The sequence below is a fragment of the Solenopsis invicta genome, chromosome 16, assembly GCF_016802725.1.
Source record: "Solenopsis invicta isolate M01_SB chromosome 16, UNIL_Sinv_3.0, whole genome shotgun sequence".
In the NCBI taxonomy this organism is placed as follows: Eukaryota; Metazoa; Arthropoda; class Insecta; order Hymenoptera; family Formicidae; genus Solenopsis; species Solenopsis invicta.
Genome location: NC_052679.1, coordinates 21,446,070 through 21,465,331, shown reverse-complemented (window position 1 = coordinate 21,465,331; position 19,262 = coordinate 21,446,070). Strand labels below are relative to the sequence as shown.

At 27.9% G+C, this 19,262-nt stretch overlaps 2 protein-coding genes across 2 annotated transcripts; both read right to left on the bottom strand.

The window, feature by feature from the left end:
• Positions 1 to 59: 59 nt before the first annotated feature.
• On the bottom strand, positions 60 to 8,465 carry LOC105193222. The gene is made up of 4 exons (XM_011157590.3): positions 7,566 to 8,465; positions 4,283 to 4,438; positions 2,957 to 3,088; positions 60 to 2,433 (listed from the first exon to the last, which is right to left on the bottom strand). The coding sequence occupies exons 1-4, from the start codon at positions 7,693 to 7,695 to the stop codon at positions 2,357 to 2,359; spliced, it is 495 nt and encodes a 164-aa protein (XP_011155892.1). The 5' UTR covers positions 7,696 to 8,465; the 3' UTR covers positions 60 to 2,356.
• A 2,371-nt stretch (positions 8,466 to 10,836) lies between these two features.
• LOC105193220 lies at positions 10,837 to 15,571 on the bottom strand. Its single transcript, XM_011157589.3, has 3 exons — positions 15,423 to 15,571; positions 12,258 to 14,522; positions 10,837 to 11,977 (listed from the first exon to the last, which is right to left on the bottom strand). The coding sequence occupies exons 1-3, from the start codon at positions 15,448 to 15,450 to the stop codon at positions 11,763 to 11,765; spliced, it is 2,508 nt and encodes an 835-aa protein (XP_011155891.2). The 5' UTR covers positions 15,451 to 15,571; the 3' UTR covers positions 10,837 to 11,762.
• Between the last annotated feature and the right edge of the window lie 3,691 nt (positions 15,572 to 19,262).

Here is a 19,262-nt window from a genome sequence, read left to right as displayed (position 1 = left end):
TTGATTACTCTAAACACCTTTTTCATCCTGAATATTTTTTAAAGAATAAATGATTGCAAAAAGGTTCAAGAATTTATTTGTGCAAGAAATATCCAAATACATAAAATGACATTAGAGTGAAATTAATTGCTAATACTACATTTCTTGATTATTATCACATTACAAATTTTACAAAAGATACTTACACTAATAATAAATTAAACGGCGACTAATCTAATTATTAAATGTACAATAGTAAATAAATATGAATATTACTTATTGGGTGCAGTTATTAGGTCGGAACAAAAATTTGTAGCGTTTTTTTAAAATTTAAAGACAATGTTTAAATATTTGTACATAGATTTATGTACAAATGTATATAGAGATATATAGAATATTTCTGCGATGTTTCGTGTCGTTTAACGTGAAATATTTTTAATTAGAGTATAATATAGTTATTATCAACAGGTCTATTGAAAACCGATACAAACTTTTGTTCCGACTCAATATTTTAATAATTCAGATATTGATTATATTTATAATTGACAAAAGTTTATATTTTTTAAAAGAATTTCTTTTGATGTAGCGTATTCATCAAATTGATATTCTGAATTTTAGAATTCAGAATTCTGAAGTATTTGTAAAATTTTGTGAGAATTTTATCATTCTGTAAATTTGTTTTTATCGTATACTTCGTGCATTGAGGAAAATATGACATAAAATTCAATTACTCTAGGTATGTCATATTTTAATATATTACAATACGTGCAATCTTTATGAATGCTTTTATTTTTGAGTGTTGAAATACGAAGCTTAATCATGTACGTTGCAAAAATTTACTATCAAAGCATTACTTCTATTATATCAGATTCTAAAAATAGTTAAATTCAACATTCTAATAATAAATTTCATTTAAAATACATTAATATTATATATTGTTTTAGTCTTTCGCACTCGTGTTATGATTATTACAAAGAATAAAAATATCATAATATTGTAGTATGATCGTATTAAAGTACATGTATGCACGATCGTAGTCTGTCATAAAATGGCAGATTATGATTGTACAACAAACGAAAAAATTTGTATAAAATAATGAATTTAATGTTTATCCTAGTTTAATTACTATTGTAACAACTTTTTCTAATTGTAATAATTTTAAAACTACTAAGAATATTGACGAGTACGAAGGATTGCTAAGCGAATTCGATTGGACGCATTAGTGCGCATTGGCGCACATTAAAGCCATCGTACATAAATTTACATAAAGATATGTGACTTCTAATATGCCATTTTTACACTGCAATTAAATTAATGTATAGCGGCTTTTATGTGCATCAGTGTGCACTAGTGCAGTCCAATCGAATTCGCTATTATGTTACGATTGATTGACTATTGATTTAGACGAGATGATTCAGAATTAAGATTCATTTTGTATTACGAGTTTAAGCTGCAAATTGATTAATTAAATTACGTTGTCAATAGAATAAGTCACAATTAATGCAACATTTCAATAAAATTTATTTAGTGGCGAAATTGTTTATTTTCGCAAAATTATAAAATTAAACACAACTGAAAGTTCTGAATCACTCATTGTTTTCGTAGAGAAATAACTTCGAAAATATTTAAATTTATTCTCCCAACTTAAATACGATATTTTATATTTTCTTGCTAATTGTTATAAGGTTTATAAGAATCGATTATAAACTAATACATCAGTTATAAAATGATTGAAAGTATGAAGATAATTTCCCAAGTCTAAAAGGAAATCCTAAAAGAAAATACTAAACTTTATTAAACGTATATTTGTAACATATAATGCATATGCATTTCCTACCTAAAACTGTTCCAGAAATTGTTTGCCTTGAATTACGAATAAAATAAAAATAATGACGATTATTTCAGTGTGAAGAAATTAATCATTTTTCTATTGTGTTTCATATTAATAGTTTTATAAAATTTAAACGTTTTACCCAAGATACGGAAACATTCTATTATTCATACAATTGTTTGTTCGAAATTTGCTGATAGGATGGAGAACAAATAAATTCCCTTTAAAGAAAACCATTTTTCTAAAGAATTTGAAGAGAGTTATCAAGAAAAAGTGAGTCGTTACTGACATACTTTATATTCGGTGAAGGTTCTTTCGTAGTTCATAGTTATTTGACACATAAATGTGCATTACCATTCGAACATATTCGTACGTACATCTTATTTAAACGCTTTCATTAAACTAAATGGACACTTTTATAGATAAGTGTATTTTTAAGGCGACTTTTCTCCTTTGATTCGTTGATTCGAAGAATTATAATGTTTTCTTACTGTGGGTTATCAGACTCAGAAGTTATCAAGATAATTTTTTATAAGTTTAAATATTTTAGATGCAGCTAAATCCAAGCATAAGCGAAGCAGCCAGAAGAGTCGTCGTATACAACGTGAAGATGGAGGAACAACCTGTAAAAAATGTAAATATTTTAAGCTAATTTTTTTAATACAATGTATACGTACACATGAAACGTGATATTTAATTATTTAAATTACATATTTTACAAGAAAAATTCAAATTTCCGATTATTACAACATATGCTTATGATATCTCAAAACACAGTTAGACGAGATTATTGCATCATTATATTTCCTGTTAATTTAATGATAAGCAATATTTAACAAAAAAATTATTATCGTTTTCCAATTTTTAATGTAAACATAGATTTATATATACTCTCTTTTTCAGAAAAATTGAAAAAAAGATATTAAATATTAATTTTTTAAAAACAGAATTTTGAGTATTATTAAATGAACCTTCCGGCAGTGAACAATAAACTTGTTTATATGTGAATAGAGATAGATAAAGCAATAGTGCGTAATTGTTATGTTTTCCATACAGAGATCACAGTTAAATGTATTATAATATACTTTTAACAATTAATATGCTACTAACAAAAATTCTAGCAATAAAAAGAGAAATAAAACTTACCGTTACAATAAAATGGAAAATCTTCAAAATATCCTTCTCGGCAATAACAGCGTCTTCCCGATGTGCCATTTTGACGCACACATTGAGCATTTTCTAAGCATTCTATATCAGAATTACAAGTTGCATGAAGTGCTAAAAAATAAGAACATGATTTTTAAACCAGTTTAAAAATTTATGCAAACGTTTGAAAAAAGCAAAGTGCAAAGTCCTTTATTTCTTAATTTTGTCTAACATATTTTATTAATTATCTTTAAAAATGCAGAATATATATAATGAATGTGATAATAAATTATATTTAAACATTTCTTTTTAATATATTTTTCTTTATATTTACTATTTACATTTACAAGTTTGTGCATTTATTAAATTTATGATTTATATGAATTTATATTATTTTAATCATTGTAAATATAGAGCAATCTAATTTCTCGAACTTTCAAGCGCCAATCGATTCGTAATCACGATTACCCTTAAAATGTTCGAGGCAATTATCGGCTGCTCCGCCGTATATCAGAAGGGAAACGTGCATAGTGATCATTTAATCAAATGAAATTGCCGAGTTTCCGGGTCAATTCGCGAACCTCTAAAATCTAAATTACGTATCGAACTACAAATTGCTTTGTACAACGTACACGTTTACACGATTTCCAAAGTTATAAAATTCATCGTACCAGGTACGGTTGTTGCTGTGACTTTTAATAATATGTTGTCAACGTGTTGATGCAATTTAATATGAGAGTCATAGGGCTATACCTTTAATTATATATGAGCACAATTTACAAGTTATAAAATATTATAATAAATATATAATATTTTAATGTCATTTACTTCTCTCCTGCGTAACATAATTTGCGAGAGATTAGTGATGAAATATATTGTTTTTACTTTTAATGACGTTCTACATTCACGTCTTTTCTTGCTGTAAAGCGAAGAAAAACGAGTTTTGTATATCGCCGTAACTACTGAAGGTAGGTCGGGGCGGTACTCCTTTACTCCGTACCAATTTGCATAGATAACCATAGACTGACTGCGAATACTATCACATGTGTGTGTTCACATATTGCTATAGCACGTAAGTATATGCAAATCTTGGTACCGCCCTCTTGTTAAAACAATTTTCCAAATTTGACCAGTTTCAAGAAATGAAAGCAATAAAATATGCAAATAAATTATATGCATGACATTGAAAATATAAACGCGCATATATAAAAGATTTAATAGAAAATATGTTGCATGTTGTATAACGTTTCTGAAGCTCGTCAACAAATAATTTATATATGTTAGCTTATCAATTTAAAATTAATTTTCTAATAAAAATTGGTTTACCTTTAAATTTATTATTGCAAACACCATTCTTTGGTGGCGAGTAATCGCCGCAGAGACATCGTGTTTTTCCATCCCGTTGATCTGACATACACGTCGTATTTTGAATTGCAGCACAGTCGCTATTCGTCTTACACTCGCGAGCACTACTAGCTGTAACTGTATTATATCATGTATATAATATTCTGTATAAGAAACCGTAATTTTATTTGACCTTTAACCAATTTAATGCGTTATCCATCTCATAAAAATGCATGCAATATATTATTTTGGCAGATTACTAGAGATAAATTTGCAAATTTGAAACAAAAATAATAACTTAAATTTTGCAATAATCATTCTATAAATGCAGAGTTCTTACTTAATATTTAAATGTTCAAAATGTCTTTTCGTTTCTTGTTCTTTTTTATTAAGGCAAAAAAGTGAAGATAAAATTTGTGAAATGTTTGTGCAATATTTTCATTATAATATAATTTGTAAATTGTTTTAAAACAGTTTTGTACAAATGAGTATAATGTCAAATAATATAAAAATTAAAATATTATAATAATTGTTGCAAACCATGCAGATTGCTACTCTGACATTCAGCACAGCATTAATATTCATCCGCACCAAGATTTAACCTTGACACTCAAGCATCAGATTTTTATATCTACACACTTTTAAACTGACTGATTATTAGACATTAATTAGCATATTCATAGCAATGCCGATTGCTATAGAACATGTCCATACATTGTTATGCATTCAAGAAACATAATGGAAAAAAAATTATCACACTTTACGCATTAGTTATGCTTAATAAAATTATATTTTATGTAATATCAGAAAAGTAATAAAATGTATACATGGTACAATAAATGTATATAAATATTATTTATAGTAAAATAAAGCTCTGTACCATTTTAATAATAATTAAAATGTAATTCTTGAGCCATTTTAAAAAATTTAAATCAACCAAATAAGAGTTAAGTTTATCAAATAAATTTTTTATTTTCCTGATATTAAATCATTGGATGATAATATAATAGAATTGATACACATGCATAAAGATATGTGTCTACTACTCAAAAATTAGTCTTACAATTGAGTTTGGATTGTACTTTACAAATGGTGAAATTACAAGATTATATTAAGTTATTGTGTTCAATAATTATTTTCAATATTTATTTGAATATAAAAATATTCTACCATGTTAATAGTATCCTTATAAAAATATTTCACTGTTTTTAGTTTGAGTAATGAAATCGTGCATTTGACTCAATGAGTTATGTCCTCCATTAATTTAGATCAGAAACTTTTCCAAAAAAAGAATGATAAAGTAGGTTGCATACGAGTATGTACATCCGAGTGGTAATAACGTACTTATAAGTACTTATGAGTTATGAAAACGTGCTTTGCGTAAATTTGAGATGTAAAAACATTCAGTTACAAGTACAAAGTACTCGTTTAGCACTCATAAGCACTCTTCTTGCATATATTAAAACCGCACGATTCAGTAGATTATAATTATTAGAGGAGAAGAGAGTATTATGGCTACTCCTATTATTTCCGTTATTAGGTGACGTATTCTAACAATTGCTTGGAGTTATTCGTTTAGTAGCCCGTCAATTTTTAGTGATGCTAAAGGCTATAATACACACCTTTCATAACCGTAATCATAAGATTAAAAAATAAGAATCTGAATTCTCGACTGTGATTAGCTAATTCTTACGGTACGTCTTATGGTTACGGTTATGGAAGGTGTGTGTTATAGCCTTAATAAGTCAATACATAATAACTGACAGTTGTTATAAGGCATTTTTTACTTTTGATCACTTCTAAACTTTTTCAAGGTATACTTTTAATCTTTAATTACACATATTTTCCTATTATTCTTAAACTTGAGTATATTGTCACACGAATGTACATACACTCGAGTATTTTTTTGTTATTTAACTTTTTATTCGGCTTTATACATTTTGAGTTATACAAAGTTAAAAATAATAACATGGAATTTTGTTAATATGATTTTTTCAGCAAAATTTTTATATCAAAATATTTCTTCGATAAATTGAATGTCATTTTAAAAGGCAATGTTCAGAAACATTAGAGACATTATTTTATGCTTGTTGTTTAATGTTAACCAGGAATAAAATAATATTTCTAATGAAATTTCTAATGGTATTTCTAAAGTTTCTGAACGGAGGAAAATTCTAAATCAGGAATTCCATTCCTAACAATGAAAAATTAAAAATATATAATTTTGTGTTTCTTTTAAACTAATTTTTCCAAATTATTTTTATGGATAACCATATTACAACCACTTTTTTTCTTCCACCAATTATGCAGTGCATTAGATTTTTATAAATCACATCCTAAATAATAAATATTTTATTATTTTGAGAATCTGTTAAACATTTTGACGAATATAATCTTTCAATAAAAGATATTAATTATAAACAAAGTTATTCAATAAAATAAAAATGGGTTCATATTATTTTCTTTTCTATTGTATAATAGAAAGACAAAAGGTATCAAAAAGACATTGCACTAGAAACTTTCGATGCAAATTTCTTGCGAATACTTGACCTGACAAAAATAGCATGTTTATAAAACTTTTATTGAAGTGTTTATGAGTTGGAAATTTAAACATGGAATTGTTTATGAGATGTTTACGGCTATTTTATTAACATTTGAAAAATGTTATATATTTTTGGAATGTTTTTAAAAACATCCTTTAAATATTTGTAGCGTTCAGAAAACACACGATACTTTTCGAACGTCTATCAAACAATCTATGAACATCTCATAAACAATTTCATGTTTAAATTTCCATCTTATAAATACTTCAATAAATGTTTTGAAACTCTAAGTATATATCTTTTCAATACTTACGCAAGCATCTTATAAACGTACTATTCTTGCCAAGGTGAATATTATGACATGCCGCTTACATGTGAATTAGTGGAGGATAACTACTAAAATATATTTGAAGCTATACGAAATTCGCGGGTATTCTACTTGAGCTTCCTTTTATAAGTAAAATGGGAACGTATTAACGTGTTATCCCTCATCAATTAAAAAATGAGTATTGAAAACTGACGATCTACTTAAAAATACTCATATGCATACTCATGTGTACCCATAATGTTCTTTCGCAATAGACTGCGTGTGTTTGAAAGTGCAAGAAAGAAAGGGACATAAAAGTAATTGAACGATCTAAAAATGGTCCATATGAGATGTAAAAATAGTGAATTATTTTTGTAAGAGTATACTCTTATTTGAATTTTCATTTATTACATACTTGTAGGTGCAGGTGGCGGTGGTGGATTTTGTGGGCTCTTCCCAAAAGTTGTGAGAGCACCGGACATCGGTGGCGAAAAGATAGATATGGCCAACACGATGGACAAAACTATTCGAAATCCCATTCTCATAACTTTTCAATTGTTACGCAAATAATTTAATTATTATCACTTGTGTATAATCACTAATCATACACAAGTCACTAATCACAAGTCCAAGCAAAGGGCTAACTCGCGAGAAAAAAATCACTTTCTAAGATTTTTTTATTTTTTTATATCGATAACTATCACCCCAATTTATTTCTTCCTTGTCTTCCCAATAAATTAATTTCGGTTTACGCTACATCAGATCACTCAGGAAAGTCTAACCGGACGAACCCGTGACGACAAAGTTAGGTGAGATTATTCTTCACACTTTCGATCCACTTACGCGGAATACTAGTATGTTTGATTCCAAGACTGCGTGTTACAAGGACGTTGGAAGGCCTTTTAAGCCTTCGAAGCCTCCCCACTACGAAACCACCTACGTGCTGCCACTACTAAAGCAGAAAATGCTCTGCCATAGGGTGGTTACCTTACCACCTTCCTTGAGATCTGAATACGAAGCTAGCTGGTTGAACTTCGATCGCCTCGAAAGACGCGGCTAGATGTTCTATTGCCGAGCCATTGTTGAGCATTACCAGCAAAATTTATGCATACAACACACAGAATCTGACTTCCTTTAAGGATACCATACGAAAACCCCCGAAGCATTCTACTTTGCATCGTTATCACTCATTCTTATCAATTTCCAATGTAGAGATTCTCATACACGAAAAGAACAATTTTACTGCAGCATCTAAAAATTTAACTAGATACAGATCAGAAAATAATTTTATGTTGGGCTATTAAAATAATTATGTAAGACGTCTAAACATGATAATGTTGCTGCAAACAATTTGGCATTCTTTTTAAGCAATTAAGTTAAACATTCGATACAATTTTTTTAATTCAACATAATTATTTTTAGGTCGGCATTTCAACAAAATTGTTCTTTTTGTATATATCAATAGCAAATCTTGAAAAATTCCCGCATAAATTTCTTATGTAATAATTAAACAATGCATCAATTTGACCATAACATCAGCTTTATCTAAAAAGTCACATATCTGAGGCAAACTTTTGTAATTACTGCAGCCATATCAACAATCTGTTTAAATTTTCCCTGTTAATTCAAAGAAAATTACAAGAATGTTTGTTGAAGGTTTTTTCAAAGTATATATATTTCGCAATCACGAGATTAGTGAAGTAAAAAGTTAGTCTCATGTTGCCGCCGAATATGGGTTACATGAAATACCTCATCTAAAAAACCTGCAATTTAATCGACCTACATGCGTTGAGTCAAATATTCGCTTGGGTTTTTACCGTTCATATACTACAGTAAAAAAAATTTATTTATGAGTTTGTTGTAAATCGTTATACACTTTTTTATAAATTATTAAACAAAAAAATTTCTTTTTTAAGTAGTTTTACTTACTTTTAATCATTATTTCTTTCAAAAAAGTCTTAAAATTTTTATTTTATTATTTATATTTTTTTCTGCTTTTGAGTTTGCAACACAGTTTGTGAACATAAAAAAGCAACGAAATTACTACCTAATTATCGTTTTTAACAACTTTGATTATTTTAACAATTTTTAATAACTTTCTTTTAATAATTGTAATAATCTTTACGTCCCTGTACTAAAATACTACTACTATTTGCTGTAAACTTAAAAATAAAATAAATAATTAAACTAGGAAAGGCTCTGAGGAAGTAAATCAAAATATAAATTAATGCCGTGAGAGCCAATACAAGATGTTTACGTGTGAATTAATGTAATTAACAAGCAATTATTAATAAAGTACAAACATTTCAATTCTCAGTTTTGGATCACTTTCAGTGTGAAATTACTTCATTCCACTTGCAATAGTTGATCATCAAGCTTGTGCAACGCAGGTACAAAAATGTCCGGATGCAGTACAATAGTGTAGACAATGTTATACTTTACGGTCCGCGTCGTCAAAATATTATACATAATTATTTTACTATGATTATTTATAAAAACTTTTTATGCAACGACTATCATATTGTCTACACTATTTTACTGCATCTAGACATTTTTATATATGCGTTGGACAAGCTTGATTATCAACCATCGCAAGTGGAATGGAATAATTTTACACTGAATGTAATCTAAAACTGAGGAAAATGTCTGTACTGTATTAATAATTGTTTGTTAATTACATTAATTTGACATCAAAGTGAACATCTTGTGTTGGCTCTCACGGCATTCATTCATATTTTAAAACGAATAATGTAAAAAAACTTTCAAAAAATACGTTTAAAAAAATAATAAATAAGTAATAATTAGATTATTTTTGTTACAAAAAGAGAATTTTGTATCATTGAATTATTTATAATTATTTCTAAACATTTGATTAAGCCAGAAGCAACTTATCGTAAAATATTTAGTATTACTCCACCTTTATCATAAAATATTTATTGTAATAGCATATTTAAGAACATATATTTCCCCAAATAATATAAAAGTATTATTAAAAGTATGTAAAAAATATATTTAAAGAACGTATAAAAATTAAACAACATTTTCCCGCAAAACACAGTTTATTTTAAAGCATTCTCAAGTAATTCTTGCAAGAACTTATCTAAACATCTGGCTTAGTTCTTAGTTATCACGTACTCGGTATCGCAATATTGCATTTCTTTGTCAGATCTCGAAAGCTTCCATCGAGCTCGAAATGTTAACTATGTAAGTTACAAAGGAGGCGCATCCGACTGGCTCGTGCACGAAAGCAACCGAAAATTTATAGCACCTAGTGTTACCGGTATTTTATAGGCAGACAGTTATAGAAACGTGTCCGCTTGCACGCCAAGTGCATCGCGCTTCATCTTGCACGTTTACAATAGCGGGAAGCGCGTGTCGGATTGTCGTGCCAATTTTATAACCATCACACCGCCTTTTGTTTCGACTAGAAAAGCTCATCGATCGTCGATCACGAGGCTCGCGTGTGATTCATAAATTTAACAAGACGCGTGCAAGACATGATTTACAAGGCAATTTGCCGGAATGCTCGTCCGGCGATCGAAATACTGATCGAACTGTCGTGGTCGATCTTGCATGTTTCACGAAACTGTAAGGTGTAAGGTCAGCGCGCGATTAAGCCTGTGATTGGCTGAGTGCTGGCATTAATAAAGAAGCGCAACACTACATCAACTCAATAACAAACCTGATAAGATCGGCAATCATATTTTATTAAAAGTTCCATTTACGTAACTTTGAGTATTTCCCAATACTTGCAGCGTTCTTCCGATTAATTAGAATATTGAAATTGCTATGAATAAATTGTTAATTTTTTTTCATGCAATTTATAAAGTGCAATTGATAAAATATATATTTTATATATGCTTTTAATGACTAATTGCACTAACACATTGAATTTATTAACATCAAAAGGTTAATATTACAGTACACTCGAATTAATAAGATAAATGGAAATTTCGTGACTTTATTTATGTGCACAAACACTTTTAAATAGTAAATACAACATCAATTTAAAATTTATCTTAAAGTGAAAACAATAACCAAAGGTCGTGCACTTTCAGTATAATCAAGAACCTATTTTAAAGATATACAAGCCTGCTGGCCTACTTTTCCAATTCTGTAATCACCGGACAACCAATTGCAATCGTCACTCAACTAACGCATGGATCGTTATCGCATTAACGCAGCTACGTATAAAATCGTAAGAAATTAGCATGAATAAGTTCAAGGTCTATGCGCAGGCATATGAGCAATGCATTAATTATTCCATAGCATGTTTTTGTCAAGTACTTTTACGAACAAATTTTATGACTACAATACATATTAAGTATATCGTTAACGCATTGCGATAGAAACAATTATAATGAGCTTTATGCAAACGCTGTTATATTAATATTTGTTTTAATTATGATAAAGGTTCTTATAATACGTGATAATCAGTAATCATAAATAACTTTTATAGCATTTTAATAAATCATTTATTTAACATTCACACAAAGTATCAAATTAACAGAGAGAGAGAGAGAGAGAGAGAGAGAGAGAGAGAGAGAGAGAAAGAATAACACTATACAAAAACAAACAAAAGTTTGCATGTTTTTCCGCTTACTATTACTTGTTATACAATTTTTGATACATACAATTCTTGGCGTTCCTCAGTTTCATTTGGAAATTCACTCGATGCGTAATCTTCAAGTTTATTACGAACAAGATATCGTTCTTGAAGTCTGTCGATAGAGAGAGCAAGAATTTTTATTTTATGGAAAATTTTTCTCAAATTTTCTAATAAATCCACGTTTTCACTATTTTCTTCTAACTGATTTGATACTGGATCTGTAACGTAATTATTTTACATAAATTAATAACAAGAGAGATATGTCTCTTTATATTGTATTCATTTACATTTATATCACGAAAATGATAAGTGACTAATAAAATATTTTTTTTTTGTTTGTATAATGTAACTATTGCTTTAAAAAATATTGTAAAAACTAATTAAAGAATAATACGAGAGCCCTTCAAAGTTTAACAAATAATTTGACAAATGTGTGTAATATATTGCAAGTAAAATATATTAACAAATCTATTTTTTTTAATGTAATAATTGACATACCTTGTTGCCATGTTAGATCATCAACCATTCGTTTCTTTCGATAATAATCGTCCATGTCGTGTGGATAATCGAATGGTGGATTTTGTATAAATTCCAAGAACTTTAAAATAACATATTGTCCAAACAATGGGCGTTGCGATATGGAATTACGTATGTCGCGTAATATATTACAAACATTGTGCCGGTTATTGTTATTTTTTGGTAGATTTTGCAAGATATTTGACATTTCATTTTTAAATTGAGAAATTAGCTTCTTTTCCAAAGCATAAAAATGCTCGAAATTTTTCAAAGTAAGTTCAATATTATCAGAAACTGAAGAATCTTGCTCTTTGCTGATTTTTTGCTGTTCCTGTTGTGTGTTTGAATTATCGAAAAATAGATTCGGTTCTTTATTTGAATCAACAGTACTGGAATCGAGTTCTGAAGTAGAAGAAGATAATGTTGTTACTTGTGTCACTTCCTCCTCATTTAAATCGTAAAATAAATCGTAAAATGAATAATCATGATTGATTTCTCTGCTATCGAAAGGATCTATAAATGCTGCCTCAGATGAATCCAATAACGCATCATTCAAAAATTTCATACTTGTAGTGCTTTCTTGTAAATCAGACTTGATTACGCCAGGTGTACTATGCGGCGACGTTGTAACTTCGTTATCAGAATTATCATTAGAAATATTTTCAACTCCCAATTGCTCACTTGCATCTTCGTCACATTCAGGAGGTAAGTAATCATCGAGAAGATCTTTCAAATTAATAAATTTTGAAACATCGATTGAAGGTATCTCGGGAGAAGTAAGATTCCACTTTTCATCGAACTTAATAGCGGGACATTGTACCTTAAGAATACCCATGTTAATTGTTATCTCGCAGTGACTTTCTGGAGTAACGTCATCAATATCCATCTTCTCATACGTATCCCAGGAGAAACTATGTATTTTGGGATCACTTGATATATCTTGAGGTACCAAGCTTGATATATCTTCAAAATCTGTAAAGCGAGGAGGCATATTAAACCATTGGAATTCGTCAGCTGTTGGCGTTAAAGATTCTTTGCTATCTTGCACTTTTGGTTGCATAAACGAGTCCAATAATTCGTACTCCTCATCTTTTCTTCTCTCTTCGATACTCTCCAACGAATGTTGCTCTTCTGTATTTTGCACTGTCGATACATCCAAATAATCTTCATTTCCAAACACGGATGCTAACATCATCATATTGTTATCATTTACGTCTTGTTTATCTTCGTTGCTTTCATCAATATTGTCATTTAATTTATTTTCCATTTGTTTTGAATATACTACTAATACGGGTTGAGAAGCAGAGAAATCTTTGACCGAGTCTGTTATTGACGCATCAGAAGATTCATGAGAATCGTGAGGTGGACAAATGACAAGATCCAGTTCTTGTCGTACATTTGCTGGCTCGTCAGTTTCTTCAAAGGAACTGTTTTCATTGCGATTATCTTGTGCCGCGTCTTTGATTGAATCGGAAAATTCCTGTTTCAGATCCACAATAATCATATGATTCAAGGTATTTGTCAGATCTGCATTAATCATATGATCTACGAAATTGTCAGTATTTATGACTGCTGCGACATCAAATTCTAAACTTTTGGGTTTATAGGGCACATTGAATGCGTAATTTCCTTCACTTTTTAATGTCAAATGATCAACGTCTTCAGTAAAATCATTTTCTAAATCTAAATTAGTTCCTATTTTATTTACGGTTAATAGTTTCCCCAAAAATTGTAAATTTTCAGATGATAGTGTCGGCAACAAAAATCTATTGATATTACTTATTCCTATATTGTTATTTTGCACGTTACTAGATTTTTGCATATTTGTTTGTTCCATTTCAGCTACATTTGTTACAATTGCCTCGTTTTGCATTAAATTTTCTTCTTTTGTAAGTTTTATATTCTCTAGAAGATTATTTATCTTATCTACAATGACCTTAGGCTTGACAAATATTGCGGGCATTTCGTTACTTGGACGTGACTTCTGTATTTCAGACAGAGATTCACTAATTGGTGAGTATGTTTCAAGAACGATGTCTGTAGTCTCATTTTCCGTTACTTGAGGAAAATAAATGTTGAAAACCATGTAACAGCCCCATCCAAAGAATAACATTACTTGTAATAAAAATATCAATCTTAGATACGGTATGCATCGCGTGCAACAGCTAGCTTTACGTTCGATTTCTTTTATGCATTTGTTTTTCTCCTGATATAAACCTTCCTCCAAAAGTACGAGTTCTTTGTTATCTGTACAAATTACAATTTTCTTATTTTATTTAAAATTTATTTGCTAAATAATTATGTTTTTTAATAAACATTTATTTAAGGAATAAATATGTCAGATTAGATGGAGAGATTAAATTAATTTGTTGTAAAATAAAAATTTACATTCTCAAAAATTCTTTATATTACAACGTATAACTATTTTATAAGAATAAAAGAAGAAAATATAAAATAGAAATATTAATATTATAGCATAGTAAAGTTTTTATAAACTTTGAACAATATTTTAAATAACTTTTTTATAATTATACAAAATAGAGATATAAATAAGGTGATGGTAACAATTATCGATCGAATATTAATTATGAGACAAATTTGTAAATTTAAATATTTTACAGATATACATATATTAATAAACTATAGAAAATTTTTTGCATTCTTTATAATTTTCTTAATGATTATTGTAATATAAAATCAATTATAATTACAATTAAAAAAAAATTTGATTATTACTTGTTACCCTTTTATAGTCTTTCTAAATCTTTTTCATAATTCTTCAAAATTATTATATTCTTATAATTACTAGATTGTATTTAGCACTCTAAACGTACAACAAGTTAAACTTGAAAAGCACATTAATGTACATTAACGTTTATTTAAATATGTCAATCCATATTTGTGATCAATTCTTATATATAAACACTTTTAAATATTTTTCCAAAATTCACAATTAATTTAAAGAATATAAATATAATATTTATTTTTTGAAATTATGTTTGCTGTTTACATTGACACCAATAACCTTTTTACATGTTTTACGTTAAATTTACACAAATTAATAAAAACCACCCTAATCTTAAATGACCATCACCTTAATTATCACTCTTTTCGATTTAACGTAAAAATACTGGTAATATTGCTCACTTTTACTAGTTCTCCACTGTTCCTTCATGATGAGCGAATAATCGTGAACTGAACATTCTTCTGAGACGAAATCATTAAGAGCTTAGCGCAGTAGTAATTCCGACCCGATATAAAAAAACATATAAATTGTGATAAAGACCTCCTTGTCCCCTTCTATATTTTTAGATACGAGGAAGATGTTCATCGGGTCACCACCCGGACTTATCTTTCCGGGTCAATAGTACTGATGGCTATGTTTTGCTGCCAACAGAAACTTATCTTGTTGTTATGTATTTGTTTAAAATTTGTTTACAAAATAAATTTAATATGAATAGTATGGAAAATTATTTAAAGAACAATAGATACATTTAGAAAGATCAAGTATGCCACAAGTCGAAAACAACAACTCTAATAATTGTAACATATATTAAATCAATATATTCTTTGTTGATCTTTTGATTGTCAATATGTTATTTAAAATTTATTGTTAATTTAAATCATAATTCAATACATTGCAATAATTCAAGTTACTATATTTTATAATAACTCTTACAACAAGTGATTAAATTTTTATTTTTTTAGATTTATATTGTAAAAATATTTGTATGAAATGATGACCGAAATGATCAGAGTATTGAACCAATACATATAAATGGGTTTTCATTTTTTTAAATGTTTTATGTATATTATTTACTTCGGATTTATGATATATTGAGAATACAAATATAAATAATATAATACCTTCCAAAAATTATTTTTTTATAATAATAAAATGAGTATACAAAACGTAAAATCTTTAAAAAATGTTAATAGTAAATTGATGAATGTGTTCATACGTATGTTCAAAATTTTTGATGGGCTGTAACTGTGAGGTATAGATGAGAAGTGCGCATGAGGAGTATCGGTCGGAGTAAATGTCATAAGCAATTCTACGAAACATGACGTGGTGACCGTACACATTTTACATTCGTCACGGGCATCAAATGTATTTCCAGTAATATTAACGTCGCAAACACAATATTCTAGGTAATGATACTAATGATATTCAGACATTTATGTCAACAGAACTGAAAGAGCCTTGTTAAAACAATGATATCCAAAAATCCATTTATTGTTAAGTTGAATTGTTATCTAAAAATAATAGCAAATGTCTTAATAAATGAAACTATTATAACTTTAATCAAGACTTAAAAATAGCTTTTAATTAAGAGTTATATAATTTTGATGAATTCAATTTTTATGTTATAGAAACAATATGATATTCAATATAAAATTCTCCGTATGTAAAATTTACGAAATTCTGTAATTCTTAATGGAAATTTATTTACCTTTTTTTTCAAATTGTTTCGTAATTTTGTTGAGAATACCGTTGCTTTTCGTGTTGCGGGTTTTACATGTTACTACGTGTGTGTAACAAGATTATCGGTTAAATTTGAGATTGACTGGCGTAATCAGTGAGCGACTCATTAATCTATACAAACAATCATCAATATTTAGAATTTTTTTAACAAATTCCACTATTGGTATTTAGTCTGCAACAAATCATTCAACGCACAAATCTGATAGATAAGCAAACAAATATAATTGTAACAGTTCGCTCCATAATAAATAGCTTTTAGTGATTATAATTAGTTTAAGTCATGAAGGAGTGTTACAAATCAAAGATCTCGGAACAATTTTGTTAAATTAAACAGTAAGAAATTTTGTTTTTTAATTGTTTACTATTGCATGAAAAGACTTACGTAAATGTTCACTAGATAGACATGAGATAATTTTTGCTACTTACTTTTTTTGTATTCGTTTCTGTTTTTTCTATTTATTTACCAATCATTTCAAACAAACAATGTTCTCACTACGATCTCGTGCATTTTTTATTAAATCGAAAGATTTTGGAAGCTATTTGTCAAAGCTTCATTAATTGTATGTTCTTTGAAATTATTAGCTTTTAAAATTGTTATAATATTGGATTGTAAATTTTTTTTAGTTTATTGGACGCATTTAATACATGATTTTCTTCATTTTTTAATATCAAATAATTAACGTCTTCAGCGAAATTATTCCTACTTTCAAACTTTTTTAAATTGCTAGATGTTTTTATTTTACTTATATATGTTTTAAATTCTCAAGAAATTGTGTGGAACAAATCCTTTATTCTTCTTCAGTATTAACATTTTTATCAACACGTGCAATATAAAAAAATTGTCCTGGTACTAATCTGTTTGTAAATGTTTTATTGTGCACTAATTTTTTTGATAATATCATTAAATATCTCTTAACATTACTTGCGTAATCGTTAATTATTTTGTCACTTTGCAAATTATTAGAATTTTGCTTAATTACTTACATCATAACAACTATATTTATTACAATTGTCTCGTTTTGCTATTTCGTAAGTTTTATGTCTTTTAAAAAATTATTTATTTTATCTGAGTATATTGATCTCAGACAAGTCAAACATCGCAAGCACTTCTGTACTTGGAAGTAGCATCTACATTTCAAACAGATTTAATCATTGGAAGGTATTCATCAAGAGTAACGTTTTATTTTCCATTTAAGCGTATTATTTGTAAATAAATATCAAATAAATTAAAAATATGAGAATATAGAGTATAGAATATAGAATCTCTTCAATAATGTCTTGAATGGCATACAGAATGTCTTTTATAATGTATGGAATAGCGAATAACGTTTCTCTAACTTCTCGAATAACGAGCGTAGCGTCGATATTCCTTCGTAGCATAAATAAAAAACAATAAAAACCCTAAAATTCCAATACAAATTTTCAACCATTGCTTAAATATAGAGTTGCATTCTGTCTGTATGGATTTTTGCTCGTTTTGATGTGGTACTACTACCCAAGCTAGTGGTTCCATGTTATCTGTAAAAATATAAATTTTTATTTAAACATTTTATTTACAAAATAACTATGTGTATTAATAATAATAGTTATTTAAAAAATCTTATATTTTTGAAATATAATTGATTGTCTTTTTTTTTCTTGCAATTTCTTATAGCTTAAGATCTTAAAAATGTGTTTCTAAGAAGTTTTATAAGAATTTTAAAAATTGATGCATCTATGACCACATAGAAAGAATTTAATGTTATTTAAAATATTTCTAATATTATATATAATTATTGTATAAAAAGACATAAAATTAAAAACATAAAAATTCGAAAGAAAGAATAGGAAATTTTCTGAACGATGATATAGAACCAGAAAAATAATCCGTCAGAATAAGCAAGAATCAGTTTGTAATGGACTATTTTATATGGACTCTATTTACATTTTATAATTAATTAAAAAAACAAAATGTTAGAATAAATTGTGAATATTATATAAACTATAAGTAAAATTAAGACTGATAAAAATGTCACGTGTTTTAAATTGGTAGGACACTTGTGTAGAATATAAAAAAATCTAGAATCTTGAATTCTGGCTAAGGTGTTATTTTTTACAATTAATTCTTTATAATTTTTTCGAGAAGAATGAATACTTTGTAGCATCAATGTTATTAAATTGCTTGTCAATTTAATTTATGTATTTATGCTTCATGTAGTGATTGTGTTACAAGATCAATGAACATGCGGCACACGGTTTATATAAGACAAGAGTTTGTGAAAATTTACACAAAAATTATTATTAAGCACCAAAATTTGCTACACAAGATTATTTGCCTTTTTTTATCTTTATGTGTAATATTATTTAAACACAATAAATTTTTTTTTTAGTTACTTTATAAGCAATGCTTTAATAAATTTTTTATAATTACGACATAAATAATTATCACACTTCTATATTTAAAATAGAACAAATTTATAAAAAAAATAAGTAATGTTACTCACTTTCATTAATGTTCCGTT